Genomic DNA, 16,249 nt, shown 5'->3' on the forward strand with positions numbered 1-16,249 from the left:
GTTGTTCCCCAAAATCTCGCAATACATGGCCCTGGTCATCCTCTCCTTAATACAGTGCAATCGCCCTGTCCCATGTGTAGAAAAACACCCCAAAGCATGATGCTACCACCCCCATGCTTCACAGTAGGGATGGTGTTCTTGGGACGGTACTCATCATTCTTCTTCCTCCAAACACGGTTAGTGGAATTATGACCAAAAAGTTCTATTTTGGTCTCATCTGACCACATGACTTTCTCCCATGACTCCTCTGGATCATCCAAATGGTCATTGGCTAACTTAAGACAGGTCTTGACATGTGCTGGTTTAAGCAGGGGAACCTTCCGTGCCATGCATGATTTCAAACCATGACGTCTTAGTGTATTACCAACAGTAACCTTGGAAACGGTGGTCCCAGCTCTTTTCAGGTCATTGACCAGCTCCTCCCGTGTAGTTCTGGGCTGATTTCTCACCTTTCTTAGGATCATTGAGACCCCACGAGGTGAGATCTTGCATGGAGCCCCAGTCCGAGGGAGATTGACAGTCATGTTTAGCTTCTTCCATTTTCTAATGATTGCTCCAACAGTGAACCTTTCTTCACCAAGCTGCTTGGCAATTTCCCCGTAGCCCTTTCCAGCCTTGTGGAGGTGTACAATTTTGTCTCTAGTGTCTTTGGACAGCTCTTTGGTCTTGGCCATGTTAGTAGTTGGATTCTTACTGATTGTATGGGGTGGACAGGTGTCTTTATGCAGCTAACGACCTCAAACAGGTGCATCTAATTTAGGATAATAAATGGAGTGGAGGTGGACATTTTAAAGGCAGACTAACAGGTCTTTGAGGGTCAGAATTCTAGCTGATAGACAGGTGTTCAAATACTTATTTGCAGCTGTATCATACAAATAAATAGTTAAAAAATCATATATTGTGATTTCTGGATTTTTTTTTTTTTATTATGTCTCTCACAGTGGACATGCACCTACGATGACAATTTCAGACCCCTCCATGATTTCCAAGTGGGAGAACTTGCAAAATAGCAGGGTGTTCAAATACTTATTTTCCTCACTGTATGTGCTTTGTGTGGATGAAGCATGAAGTTTAAACTTTGACTAATTTAACGGCTGGCTCTCTGCCTCGTAGCGTTACTTCTGCGCTGCTCGTTTGTTCGTAACTCGCCGCCACTCGGTTTATACAGCAGTTAGTCTGCTACCATGGTAACAGTACACACGAAAAACTTGTGTGGCTGTGACCCTTCTGCTGCATAGCTGTGAATAGGACTGACCTTTCTATCCAGTTAGTTTCTGAGGTGTTAACATAGCTGAGGGGTTTAGCTGTAAACTGATTAGCTGCTGCTGAGGAACACACCGTCCTCTTCTCTCTCTCACACACACACACACACACACACACACACACACACACACACATACATACATACATACATACATACATACACACATACACACATACACACATACATACATACAGTGGGGCAAAAAAGTATTTCGTCAGCCAATTGTGCAAGTTCTCCCATTTAAAAAGATGAGAGAGGCCTGTAATTTTCACCATAGGTACACTTCAACTATGAGAGACAAAATGAGAAAAAAAATCCAGAAAATCACATTGTAGGATTTTTAATGAATTTATTGGTAAATTCCTCAGTAAAATAAATATATTGTCACCTACAAACAAGCAAGATTTCTGGCTCTCACAGACCTGTAACTTCTTTAAGAGGCTCCTCTGTCCTCCACTCGTTACCTGTATTAATGGCACCTGTTTGAACTTGTTATCAGTATAAAAGACACCTGTCCACAACAGTCACACTCCAAACTCCACTATGGCCAAGACCAAAGAGCTGTCAAAGGATACCAGAAACAAACTTGTAGACCTGCACCAGGATGGGAAGACGGAATCTGCAATTGGCAAGCAGCTTGGTGTGAAGAAATCAACTGTGGGAGCAATTAGGAAATGGAAGACATACAAGACCACTGATAATCTCCCTCGATCTGGGGCTCCACGCAAGATCTCACCCCGTGGGGTCAAAATGATCACAAGAACGGTGAGCAAAAATCCCAGAACCACACGGGGGGACCTAGGGAATGACCCGCAGAGAGCTGGGACCATGTAACAAAGGCTACCATCAGTAACACACTATGCCGCCAGGGACTCAAATCCTGCAGTGCCAGACGTGTCCCCCTGCTTAAGCCAGTACATGTCCAGGCCCGTCTGAAGTTTGCTAGAGTAGGGTTTAATCCCGGGAAACGGGATTCCTGGGAAATCTGATCAAAACCATTTCCCGTTTCCCGGGAAAGGTTATGACGGGAAACGGGAAATAAAATAAAAAAAGGCAAGGAGTGAGTGTCTATTATTCTCATACGGTAACTAGGGTTGGGTACCGAAACCCGGTTCCACTATGGTACCGGTTCCTACGCAAACGGTAGTATTCGGACCGGATTAGAACGCGAATTTTGGTTCCTCATTTCGGTTCCGACTGAAATATTTTCCCTTTGTTGCTCCGGCAGACTCTTTTTTTCTTTCTCCCTTTTCTGCCGTGTGGCGCACGTGCCCGCTCGCGGTGTGAAGCGCGTGTCCGCGCTATTCCCCCGACATGCACTCTACAATCCCTGCTGATAGACGGCTTTTTGTACACGCTCTGAAACGGACGTAAAAATATCACATTTTCTCTGTAGTCTACCGTTAGCTAGCTACCGTAAATGTAGGCTACTTTTAAAATGGCATATCTTCCTCTGGGCTCACCAAAATGGACGTAAAAGCATATTAACTATTCACTGACTGCACATGATCGCTAGTAAACATTACACTTACTCTGCTAGTCTATCGTTCAGGACCAGACCCTGTAGCCTGGTGGTGGGGGAGGTAGGACAGCCTCCCCAAATTGTCTGCCCTTTTAAACTCCTACCTGGGTGTGTACAGATCTCTTGGACACCGTCTGAGAGAGTTTTCTCCTGTGCAGGACATGCCATAAGTCAGGAGAGGTGTCCTATCTTGCCAGGTAAGGCAAATATGGTCATTTTTCTGCTAAAGAACTGCTAAAGTTTGAAGCTGGTTGGCATACCAACTCAACATTTATTTTGTTTTTACTTGTTAATAGTGTAAGTGTTATTTGATAAATTATTGTAGTTATGTGTTACGTGACTTAGGTTTAGTTATAATATTTAAACGTTAATATATTGTTAAATTGAAATAATTTTCAATTTAAAAAAAAAACTCTATCGTTTTAAAAGTACCGGTTCGGCATCGGAATCGTAAAAATCCAAACGGTACCCAACCCTAACGGTAACGTTGATGCAGGCAACGGTAGCTACGGTAATACAGGCTCCCTAAATCATTACACAGGCTCAATACATTCATTCATTAAAGAAGAAGAAGAAGAAGTTCATTACGCAGCACGCACTGCGCAGCTGGGCTACCTAGCTCCGTTAATGATGTCTGCGGCCAGCTTTGTTTGGGAGCATTTTGAAAGACCGGACAATGAAACAGCTCAGTGCAAGTTGTGTGACCGGTTTGTAAGGTGTATTTGTATTTGGTTAACTTTGAGTTATAATTCCCGTCTTACACATCCTCAACAGGCACAGAATGGATTTCAATAACGTAATGGTTTAGAAATCATTCAATGGTTTACTTAAGCATATTTCGTTAGTTTGTATAATAGATTTCTATAAAACATTGATTATATAAGGCTTGCCTAGATTTTCAGAAGACAAGTCCCAGACATCCCACCTGGCATTTCATAATTAGCGCTGCAGCAGATGTCACGCTGCAGCACGCAGCTCACTTGATCACGCAGCAGAATAGATCATTGCAAACTGTGTTGATGATGGACATAAACTGTGTTCTTTAGTCCTAAAAATGATACAAATAATATAAAAAATGTCAGTTTGGGATTTTGGGAACGCATATTTGAATGATATCGATACATTACTTGGGCTAAAAACAAACCAAAAAAATTTCTCGGCCATTTCCCGGGATTCCCGGAATATGGGCTGTCTATTTCCCGGGATCTGATTCATCTCATTTTCGGGAAAAATATTAAACCCTACTAGAGAGCATTTGGATGATCCAGAAGAGGATTGGGAGAATGTCATATGGTCAGATGAAACCAAAATAGAACCTTTTGGTAAAAACTCACCTCGTCATGTTTGGAGGAGCCTAGCCAGTCTCCAGATCTCAACCTCATAGAAAATCTTTGGAGGGAGTTGAAAGTCTGTGTTGCCCAGCGACAGCCCCAAAACATCACTGCTCTAGAGGAGATCTGCATGGAGGAATGGGCCACAATACCAGCAACACTGTGTGAAAACCTTGTGAAGACTTACAGAAAACGTTTGACCTCTGTCATTGCCAACAAAAGGTATATAACAAAGTATTGAGATGAACTTTTGTTATTGACCAAATACTTATTTTCCACCATAATTTGCAAATAAATTCTTTAAAAATCCTACAATGTGATTTTCTGGATTTTGTTTTCTCATTTTGTCTCTCATAGTTGAAGTGTACCTATGATGAAAATTACAGGCCTCTCTCATCTTTTTAAGTGGGAGAACTTGCACAATTGGTGGCTGACTAAATACTTTTTTGCCCCACTGTACATACACACACACACACACACACACACACACACACACACACACACACACACACACACACACACACACACACACTGGACTTTCACTTCATCTTTGTGTTGTTGTTGCAGTCAGCTACTACTGTTCCTCCATCAGACCTGTTGTATGCTATGCATGCTAACTCTGTGGCTAACTAATAACTCTAGTTTTTTTTTTTTTTAATAGTGTTTAGCTGTAAAACGAGTTTTTTTGCTTCTTTAAAACAGACCAATCCCTTTAAACACGACACAGCTCACTGACTGACTGACTAACTCTTCTTCTTCTTCTGTTTAACTCTGTCTTCTTCTTCTTCTGACTTGTTGTTCTGTGGTTGTTCTGACTCCCTCTTGTTCTTCTTCTGTGGTGTGCAGCGAGTCCGCGTGCCGTTTCTACAGCCACCAGATGAAGGGGAAGCACCTTGCCATCAGGAAGATGAACGAGATCCAGAAGAACATCGACGGCTGGGAGGGGAAGGACATCGGCCAGTGCTGCAACGAGTTCATCATGGAGGGTACGCTGACGCGCGTTGGCGCCAAGCACGAGCGCCACATCTTCCTGTTCGACGGCCTGATGATCTGCTGCAAGTCCAACCACGGGCCGCCGCGGCTGCCCGGCGCCAGCTCGGCCGCCGAGTACCGCCTCAAAGAGAAGTTCTTCATGCGCAAAGTCCAGATCAACGACAAAGATGACAAGGAGGGCGAGTACCGCCACGCCTTTGAGATTATCCTGAAGGACGGCAACAGCGTGGTGTTCGCCGCCAAGTCTGCCGAGGAGAAGAGCGGCTGGATGGCGGCGCTGATCTCACTGCAGTACCGCAGCACGCTGGAGCGCATGCTGGACTCGGCCATGCTGCAGGAGGACAAGGAGCAAACGGTGAGGCTGCCCGGCGCCGAGCTGTACCGCTTCGCCCAGCCCGACTCTGAGCAGAACGTCGTGTTTGAGGACAGCGTCCAATCCAAGTCTGGGATCCCCATCGTCAAGGCCGGGACGGTGCTGAAGCTGATCGAGAGACTCACCTTCCACATGTACGCAGGTAAGACAGGACCCTTTACACTAACACTAACCTTCTACATGTCCACAGGTAAGACAAGACCATTTACACTAACACTAACCTTCCACATAGAGACAGGTAAGACAGGACCCTTTACACTAACACTAACCTTCTACATGTCCACAGGTAAGACAAGACCATTTACACTAACACTAACCTTCCACATAGAGACAGGTAAGACAGGACCCTTTACACTAACACTAACCTTCTACATAGAGACAGGTAAGACAGGACCCTTTACACTAACACTAACCTTCTACATGTCCACAGGTAAGACAAGACCATTTACACTAACACTAACCTTCCACATAGAGACAGGTAAGACAGGACCCTTTACACTAACACTAACCTTCTACATGTCCACAGGTAAGACAAGACCCTTTACACTAACACTAACCTTCTACATGTCCACAGGTAAGACAGGACCCTTTACACTAACACTAACCTTCTACATGTCCACAGGTAAGACAGGACCCTTTACACTAACACTAACCTTCTACATGTCCACAGGTCAGACAAGACCATTTACACTAACACTAACCTTCCACATAGAGACAGGTAAGACAGGACCCTTTACACTAACACTAACCTTCTACATGTCCACAGGTAAGACAGGACCCTTTACACTAACACTAACCTTCTACATGTCCACAGGTAAGACAGGACCCTTTACACTAACACTAACCTTCTACATGTCCACAGGTAAGACAAGACCATTTACACTAACACTAACCTTCCACATAGAGACAGGTAAGACAGGACCCTTTACACTAACACTAACCTTCCACATAGAGACAGGTAAGACAGGACCCTTTACACTAACACTAATCTTCTACATAGAGATAGGTAAGACAGGACCCTTTACACTAACACTAACCTTCTACATAGAGATAGGTAAGACAGGACCCTTTACACTAACACTAACCTTCTACATAGAGATAGGTAAGACAGGACCCTTTACACTAACACTAACCTTCCACATAGAGACAGGTAAGACAGGACCCTTTACACTAACACTAACCTTCCACATAGAGACAGGTAAGACAGGACCCTTTACACTAACACTAACCTTCTACATAGAGACAGGTAAGACAGGACCCTTTACACTAACACTAACCTTCCACATAGAGATAGGTAAGACAGGACCCTTTACACTAACACTAACCTTCTACATAGAGATAGGTAAGACAGGACCCTTTACACTAACACTAACCTTCCACATAGAGACAGGTAAGACAGGACCCTTTACACTAACACTAACCTTCCACATAGAGACAGGTAAGACAGGACCCTTTACACTAACACTAACCTTCCACATAGAGACAGGTAAGACAGGACCCTTTACACTAACACTAACCTTCCACATAGAGATAGGTAAGACAGGACCCTTTACACTAACACTAACCTTCTACATAGAGACAGGTAAGACAGGACCCTTTACACTAACACTAACCTTCTACATAGAGATAGGTAAGACAGGACCCTTTACACTAACACTAACCTTCTACATAGAGACAGGTAAGACAGGACCCTTTACACTAACACTTACCTTCCACATAGAGATAGGTAAGACAGGACCCTTTACACTAACACTAACCTTCTACATGTCCACAGGTAAGACAAGACCATTTACACTAACCCTAACCTTCCACATAGAGACAGGTAAGACAGGACCCTTTACACTAACACTAACCTTCCACATAGAGACAGGTAAGACAGGACCCTTTACACTAACACTAACCTTCCACATAGAGACAGGTAAGACAGGACCCTTTACACTAACACTAACCTTCCACATAGAGACAGGTAAGACAGGACCCTTTACACTAACCTTCTACATAGAGATAGGTAAGACAGGACCCTTTACACTAACACTAACCTTCTACATAGAGATAGGTAAGACAGGACCCTTTACACTAACACTAACCTTCTACATAGAGACAGGTAAGACAGGACCCTTTACACTAACACTAACCTTCTACATAGAGATAGGTAAGACAGGACCCTTTACACTAACACTAACCTTCTACATAGAGACAGGTAAGACAGGACCCTTTACACTAACACTTACCTTCCACATAGAGACAGGTAAGACAGGACCCTTTACACTAACACTAACCTTCCACATAGAGACAGGTAAGACAGGACCCTTTACACTAACACTTACCTTCCACATAGAGACAGGTAAGACAGGACCCTTTACACTAACACTAACCTTCTACATAGAGATAGGTAAGACAGGACCCTTTACACTAACACTAACCTTCTACATAGAGATAGGTAAGACAGGACCCTTTGCACTAACACTAACCTTCTACATGTCCACAGGTAAGACAGGACCCTTTACACTAACACTAACCTTCTACATAGAGACAAGCCACGCCCACCGGAGGGGAAAACATCTTTTTTTTTACAGAACTTAAGTTTTTATAAGCTGCCGATCCGAAAAAACTGAGCTTTTATGAAGACTGAAGTGGATACAGATGTGAGGAATCAGCAGAGAGAATGGGGAGACACTAAGCTAACTTATGTCCGACATTACGTTTGTAGCAAGCATTTAGTTACCACATCAAATTGAATGAGACGGAGCAGATGCAGGAAACGTTTCAGAGAGCAGTGTCCAGACTGAGCTTCCAGAGGTTACTGCTTCATGATCTACAGCAGCGAGGTGCAGGGACTGTAATGTCCTCCCAGTAAAGGTCTGGTCCTCATCATGTCTGCACTGTGTCCTGTTTCATGTGTAGCTGCTCTCTGCTGAGCCTGGACAGGTTCTTGGTTTTAACCATGTTTATAACAGAGAATCTTTTCTCTCTATCTGGAACTCACGTCCTGTGCCTCTCACACTACTCTGGACTCTGTGTTAGTGTTAGTGATGTGTTTGTGTGTGGTGGGGGTGGGGTTAGTACCCTAACCCTCCAGACCAGGGGTCAGCAACCTTTTTGATATGAAGTGCCCTTTTCAAAATTTCTTGTTTATTAGTGTGACATGTCAACATGAAAATGTAGCCTAATATCCAGGGAATCTGTAACTTTATTCCATAGCAACATTTGATAACTTATTTCTTATAATCAGGACCTTGTAATTATTATTATTGTATATTATTATTATGATTATGGAAACATGGTTTTAGTATGCAGCGTCCTGATTGGTGGAAAATGGGCTGACAAAAATATCACTGTCAAAGAGCCTGAAGGGAAACGTTGTGGAAAAGCCCAGCTTTAATGATGAATGGACTGATAAGCAGGTCCTGTATGCCTCATTTTCAATGAAACTATGCTGTGGCAAAATTATAATAACACAACCAGCATCATTATCAAGAATGAAGAACACAAACATAACGATGGCGTCATTCATGTGCATATTAAGTATCCACATGTATTTGTTTTGGTCTTATAATGCATCCATATATTGCTCCAGCGGACAGGATGGTTTCTTCAGCCAGCTTAAGTTTATAAGAATTTGTCAAAATTTCAAGATTCCCTGCAAACTAAGATAAACAGACTACAAACCGACAGCTTTTGTTTTAGCTTGTTTTGTAAAAAATTGCTATTTGCAGAGTAGAGCTGTGTTTGTAGAGCTGTGTTTGTATAGTAGAGCTGTGTTTGTAGAGCTGTGTTTGTAGAGCTGTGTTTGTATAGTAGAGCTGTGTTTGTAGAGCTGTGTTTGTATAGTAGAGCTGTGTTTGCAGAGTAGAGCTGTGCTAGTAGAGCTGTGTTAGTAGAGCTGTGTTAGTAGAGTAGAGCTGTGTTAGTAGAGTAGAGCTGTGTTAGTAGAGCTGTGTTAGTAGAGTAGAGCTGTGTTAGTAGAGTAGAGCTGTGGTAGTAGAGTAGAGCTGTGTTTGCAGAGTAGAGCTGTGTTAGTAGAGTAGAGCTGTGTTAGTAGAGCTGTGTTAGTAGAGCTGTGTTTGTAGAGTAGAGCTGTATTAGTAGAGTAGAGCTGTGTTAGTAGAGTAGAGCTGTGTTAGTAGAGTAGAGCTGTGTTAGTAGAGTAGAGCTGTGTTAGTAGAGTAGAGCTGTGTTAGTAGAGCTGTGTTTGTAGAGTAGAGCTGTATTAGTAGAGTAGAGCTGTGTTAGTAGAGTAGAGCTGTGTTAGTAGAGTAGAGCTGTGTTAGTAGAGTAGAGCTGTGTTAGTAGAGTAGAGCTGTGTTAGTAGAGTAGAGCTGTGTTTGCAGAGTAGAGCTGTGTTAGTAGAGTAGAGCTGTGTTAGTAGAGTAGAGCTGTGTTAGTAGAGTAGAGCTGTGTTAGTAGAGTAGAGCTGTGTTAGTAGAGTAGAGCTGTGTTAGTAGAGTAGAGCTGTGTTAGTAGAGTAGAGCTGTGTTAGTAGAGTAGAGCTGTGTTAGTAGAGTAGAGCTGTGTTAGTAGAGTAGAGCTGTGTTAGAGTAGAGCTGTGTTAGTAGAGTAGAGCTGTGTTTGCAGAGTAGAGCTGTGTTAGTAGAGTAGAGCTGTGTTAGTAGAGTAGAGCTGTGTTAGTAGAGTAGAGCTGTTAGTAGAGTAGAGCTGTGTTAGTAGAGTAGAGCTGTTTTTGTAGAGCTGTGTTAGTAGAGTAGAGCTGTGTTTGCAGAGTAGAGCTGTGTTAGAGTATAGCTGTGTTAGTAGAGTAGAGCTGTGTTAGTAGAGTAGAGCTGTGTTAGTAGAGTAGAGCTGTGTTAGTAGAGCTGTGTTAGTAGAGTAGAGCTGTGTTAGTAGAGTAGAGCTGTGTTAGTAGAGTAGAGCTGTGTTTGCAGAGTAGAGCTGTGTTAGTAGAGTAGAGCTGTGTTAGTAGAGCTGTGTTAGTAGAGCTGTGTTTGTAGAGTAGAGCTGTATTAGTAGAGTAGAGCTGTGTTAGTAGAGTAGAGCTGTGTTAGTAGAGTAGAGCTGTGTTAGTAGAGTAGAGCTGTGTTAGTAGAGTAGAGCTGTGTCTGTAGAGTAGAGCTGTGTCTGTAGAGTAGAGCTGTGTCTGTAGAGTAGAGCTGTGTTAGTAGAGTAGAGCTGTGTTAGTAGAGTAGAGCTGTGTTAGTAGAGTAGAGCTGTGTTAGTAGAGTAGAGCTGTGTTAGTAGAGTAGAGCTGTGTTAGTAGAGTAGAGCTGTGTTAGAGTAGAGCTGTGTTAGTAGAGTAGAGCTGTGTCTGTAGAGTAGAGCTGTGTTAGTAGAGTAGAGCTGTGTTAGAGTAGAGCTGTGTTAGTAGAGTAGAGCTGTGTTAGTAGAGTAGAGCTGTGTTAGTAGAGTAGAGCCGTGTTAGTAGAGTAGAGCTGTGTTAGTAGAGTAGAGCTGTTTTTGTAGAGCTGTGTTAGTAGAGTAGAGCTGTGTTAGTAGAGTAGAGCTGTGTTAGTAGAGTAGAGCTGTGTTAGTAGAGTAGAGCTGTGTTAGTAGAGTAGAGCTGTGTTAGTAGAGCTGTGTTAGTAGAGTAGAGCTGTGTTAGTAGAGTAGAGCTGTGTTAGTAGAGTAGAGCTGTGTTAGAGTAGAGCTGTGTTAGTAGAGTAGAGCTGTGTTAGTAGAGTAGAGCTGTGTTAGTAGAGTAGAGCTGTGTTAGTAGAGTAGAGCCGTGTTAGTAGAGTAGAGCTGTGTTAGTAGAGTAGAGCTGTTTTTGTAGAGCTGTGTTAGTAGAGTAGAGCTGTGTTAGTAGAGTAGAGCTGTTAGTAGAGTAGAGCTGTGTTAGTAGAGCTGTGTTAGTAGAGTAGAGCTGTGTTAGTAGAGTAGAGCTGTGTTAGTAGAGTAGAGCTGTGTTAGTAGAGTAGAGCTGTTTTTGTAGAGCTGTGTTAGTAGAGTAGAGCTGTGTTTGCAGAGTAGAGCTGTGTTCGAGTAGAGCTGTGTTAGTAGAGTAGAGCTGTGTTTGCAGAGTAGAGCTGTGTTAGTAGAGCTGTGTTAGTAGAGCTGTGTTAGTATAGTAGAGCTGTGTTAGTAGAGTAGAGCTGTGTTAGTAGAGTAGAGCTGTGTTTGCAGAGTAGAGCTGTGTTAGTAGAGTAGAGCTGTGTTAGTAGAGTAGAGAGCTAGAGCTGTGTAGTAGAGTAGAGCTGTGTTAGTAGAGTAGAGCTGTGTCTGTAGAGTAGAGCTGTGTTAGTAGAGTAGAGCTGTGTTAGTAGAGTAGAGCTGTGTTAGTAGAGTAGAGCTGTGTTAGTAGAGTAGAGCTGTGTTAGTAGAGTAGAGCTGTGTTAGTAGAGTAGAGCTGTGTTAGTAGAGTAGAGCTGTGTTAGTAGAGTAGAGCTGTGTTAGTAGAGTAGAGCTGTGTTTGTAGAGCTGTGTTTGTATAGTAGAGCTGTGTTAGTAGAGTAGAGCTGTGTTAGTAGAGTAGAGCTGTGTTAGTAGAGCTGTGTTTGTATAGTAGAGCTGTGTTAGTAGAGTAGAGCTGTGTTAGTAGAGTAGAGCTGTATTTGTAGAGTAGAGCTGTTAGTAGAGTAGAGCTGTGTTAGTAGAGTAGAGCTGTGTTAGTAGAGCTGTGTTTGTATAGTAGAGCTGTGTTAGTAGAGTAGAGCTGTGTTAGTAGAGTAGAGCTGTGTTTGTAGAGTAGAGCTGTTAGTAGAGTAGAGCTGTGTTAGTAGAGTAGAGCTGTGTTAGTAGAGTAGAGCTGTGTCTGTAGAGTAGAGCTGTGTTAGTAGAGTAGAGCTGTGTCTGTAGAGTAGAGCTGTGTTAGTAGAGTAGAGCTGTGTTAGTAGAGTAGAGCTGTGTTAGTAGAGTAGAGCTGTGTTAGTAGAGTAGAGCTGTATTAGTAGAGTAGAGCTGTGTTAGTAGAGCTGTGTTAGTAGAGTAGAGCTGTGTCTGTAGAGTAGAGCTGTGTTAGTAGAGTAGAGCTGTGTTAGTAGAGTAGAGCTGTCTTAGTAGAGTAGAGCTGTGTTAGTAGAGTAGAGCTGTGTTAGTAGAGTAGAGCTGTGTTAGTAGAGCTGTGTTAGTAGAGTAGAGCTGTGTCTGTAGAGTAGAGCTGTGTCTGTAGAGTAGAGCTGTGTCTGTAGAGTAGAGCTGTGTCTGTAGAGTAGAGCTGTGTTAGTAGAGTAGAGCTGTGTTAGTAGAGTAGAGCTGTGTTAGTAGAGTAGAGCTGTGTTAGTAGAGTAGAGCTGTGTTAGTAGAGTAGAGCTGTGTTAGTAGAGTAGAGCTGTGTTAGTAGAGTAGAGCTGTGTTAGTAGAGTAGAGCTGTGTTTGTAGAGTAGAGCTGTGTCTGTAGAGTAGAGCTGTGTTTGCAGAGTAGAGCTGTGTTAGTAGAGTAGAGCTGTGTTTGTAGAGTAGAGCTGTGTTAGTAGAGTAGAGCTGTGTTAGTAGAGTAGAGCTGTGTTTGCAGAGTAGAGCTGTGTTAGTAGAGTAGAGCTGTGTTAGTAGAGTAGAGCTGTGTTTGTAGAGTAGAGCTGTGTCTGTAGAGTAGAGCTGTGTTAGTAGAGTAGAGCTGTGTTTGTAGAGTAGAGCTGTGTTTGCAGAGTAGAGCTGTGTTAGTAGAGTAGAGCTGTGTTAGTAGAGTAGAGCTGTATTAGTAGAGTAGAGCTGTGTTAGTAGAGTAGAGCTGTGTTTGCAGAGTAGAGCTGTGTTAGTAGAGTAGAGCTGTGTTAGTAGAGTAGAGCTGTGTCTGTAGAGTAGAGCTGTGTCTGTAGAGTAGAGCTGTGTTAGTAGAGTAGAGCTGTTAGTAGAGTAGAGCTGTGTTAGTAGAGTAGAGCTGTGTTAGTAGAGTAGAGCTGTGTAGAGCTGTCTTAGTAGAGTAGAGCTGTCTTAGTAGAGTAGAGCTGTTTGTAGAGTAGAGCTGTGTAGAGCTGTCTTAGTAGAGTAGAGCTGTCTTAGTAGAGTAGAGCTGTGTCTGTAGAGTAGAGCTGTGTTTGTAGAGTAGAGCTGTGTAGAGCTGTATTAGTAGAGTAGAGCTGTGTCTGTAGAGTAGAGCTGTGTTAGTAGAGTAGAGCTGTGTTAGTAGAGTAGAGCTGTGTTAGTAGAGTAGAGCTGTGTTAGTAGAGTAGAGCTGTGTTTGTAGAGTAGAGCTGTTAGTAGAGTAGAGCTGTATTTGTAGAGTAGAGCTGTGTCTGTAGATTAGAGCTATGTTAGTAGAGTAGAGCTGTTAGTAGAGTAGAGCTGTATTTGTAGAGTAGAGCTGTGTTAGTAGAGTAGAGCTGTGTTAGTAGAGTAGAGCTGTATTTGTAGAGTAGAGCTGTGTTAGTAGAGTAGAGCTATGTTAGTAGAGTAGAGCTGTTAGTAGAGTAGAGCTGTATTTGTGGAGTAGAGCTGTATTTGTAGAGTAGAGCTGTGTCTGTAGAGTAGAGCTGTGTCTGTAGAGTAGAGCTGTGTCTGTAGAGTAGAGCTGTGTTAGTAGAGTAGAGCTGTGTTAGTAGAGTAGAGCTGTGTTCTGTGTTAGTAGAGTAGAGCTGTGTCTGTAGAGTAGAGCTGTGTCTGTAGAGTAGAGCTGTGTCTGTAGAGTAGAGCTGTGTTAGTAGAGTAGAGCTGTGTTAGTAGAGTAGAGCTGTGTTAGTAGAGTAGAGCTGTGTTAGTAGAGTAGAGCTGTGTAGAGCTGTGTTAGTAGAGTAGAGCTGTGTTAGTAGAGTAGAGCTGTGTTAGTAGAGTAGAGCTGTGTTAGTAGAGTAGAGCTGTGTAGAGCTGTGTTAGTAGAGTAGAGCTGTGTTAGTAGAGTAGAGCTGTGTTAGTAGAGTAGAGCTGTGTAGAGCTGTGTTAGTAGAGTAGAGCTGTGTTAGTAGAGTAGAGCTGTGTTAGTAGAGTAGAGCTGTGTTCTGTGTTAGTAGAGTAGAGCTGTGTTAGTAGAGTAGAGCTGTGTTAGTAGAGTAGAGCTGTGTCAGTAGAGTAGAGCTGTGTTAGTAGAGTAGAGCTGTGTTAGTAGAGTAGAGCTGTGTTAGTAGAGTAGAGCTGTGTTAGTAGAGTAGAGCTGTGTTAGTAGAGTAGAGCTGTGTCAGTAGAGTAGAGCTGTGTTAGTAGAGTAGAGCTGTGTTAGTAGAGTAGAGCTTTGTCAGTAGAGTAGAGCTGTGTTAGTAGAGTAGAGCTGTGTTAGTAGAGTAGAGCTGTGTTAGTAGAGTAGAGCTGTGTTAGTAGAGTAGAGCTGTGTTAGTAGAGTAGAGCTGTGTTAGTAGAGTAGAACTGTGTTAGTAGAGTAGAGCTGTGTTAGTAGAGTAGAGCTGTGTTAGAGTAGAGCTGTGTCAGTAGAGTAGAGCTGTGTTAGTAGAGTAGAGCTGTGTTAGTAGAGTAGAGCTGTGTCAGTAGAGTAGAGCTGTGTCAGTAGAGTAGAGCTGTGTCTGTAGAGTAGAGCTGTGTTAGTAGAGTAGAGCTGTGTACCCCAACCCTCTAGACTCTGGGTTAGTGTTAGTGGTGTGTGTGTGTGTGTGTGGGGGGGGGGGTAGTACCCCAACCCTCTAGACTCTGGGTGTGGGTTGAGACCTTTATCAGTTTTATCGTCTCACAGTGAACGCTGCCTTCATCGTCTTTATTGGGGGCAAAACACAGTTGGAAGTAAATCTACAACACATGATGCTTCAATCTGCCACAAATCTAACCACTGGTCTGAACTGCTGACTAACTAACTGGAGCTTCATTCTTAAATAAACTTAATGTGTGAACACCTGAAGTGAACGGTGGTTTTAAATGGATATTTTCTAATAATACAGACCGCTGATTATACTAATTACCTTTATGGATTAGTTTGGATAACATTAAAAACCTAATGAGGGAATATCTGAACTCTCCTGTAATAGACTAGACAGCAACGACGCCTAGTCGCCGACCAAGGGAGCTACATTACATAATAATTCATATTTCTCTTCTGAGAACCTTCACGCTGCCTCCTCCTTTCTGTAGTGATTTGTTATCACTAAAAAAACTCAAACTGAATTTAATTTATGTTCATTTTATTTTTATTAGTTTTTTAAAAGTGTGTAGGTTTTACGTCCACGTGGGAACCAACGATACAGTCCGCCAACAGTCGGAGCTGACCAAAAAAGATTTTTAAGCTTCTAAAACAATGTGGCAGGTCTGTTTTTATCTCAGGTCCCATTCCCACACTGGGCCGTGGTGCCACTCGCTTCAGCAGAGTCTTTAGCCTTCACAACTGGCTGCAGTCTGCATGGGGGGCACACAATGTTGGTTTCGTTGACAATTTTAATCTTTTTTGGGATCGATATTCTCTCTTCATGAGAGACTGCATTCATCTTAACAGGCTGGGCTCACAGGTGCTAGCCGCTAACGTCCACCGTGTTGTGCAGTCCTCATCACATGATTGACTAATCACACAACACACACACACCCTGGAATCCCTTTCTCCTTCTATGGCCTCACCTCAGGACACTGTTTGCAGCACTAGCCCCCCCTACTGTCTTCCCTTGCCATTAACACCCTTGTGGTTGAAATTAGTTACTTCCCCCTCTTTTTCTCAAGGCCTTGGAAACAGTGTTAACCCCCGTACTGCCAGTCACTGGCAACAACACAGCCTCTTCTCTATTCTCCTGTCCAGACTATTTTAACTGTGAGGTCCTCACTCCCTGGGAAGTGTACCAGCAGATCAGTGTCCAGGTATCTGTGCCCACTTGCCCGGGCTTCTGCTGTGCCTAGCAGTAAGTCCGTGCCTCTCAGGATGGCGCTGATAAATGCTCGTTCCATCACCAATAAGTCTTTTATCCTGAATGATTTATTCATTGAAAAATGCTTTGATTTTTTATTCCTAACTG

The 16,249-nt window shown here is 43.1% G+C and overlaps 1 protein-coding gene across 1 annotated transcript in view; it reads left to right on the plus strand.

The window, feature by feature from the left end:
* Positions 1-1,807: 1,807 nt before the first annotated feature.
* The window catches only part of LOC114568696 (son of sevenless homolog 1-like), a 41,557-nt gene continuing 27,115 nt past the window's right edge, over positions 1,808-16,249 (plus strand). The window contains 2 exon segments of the mRNA XM_028598334.1: positions 1,808-2,094; positions 4,964-5,625. Of these exon segments, the coding sequence (XP_028454135.1) occupies positions 1,808-2,094; positions 4,964-5,625 (949 nt within the window).

Source organism: Perca flavescens, chromosome 2, assembly GCF_004354835.1.
Source record: "Perca flavescens isolate YP-PL-M2 chromosome 2, PFLA_1.0, whole genome shotgun sequence".
NCBI classification, from domain to species: Eukaryota; Metazoa; Chordata; class Actinopteri; order Perciformes; family Percidae; genus Perca; species Perca flavescens.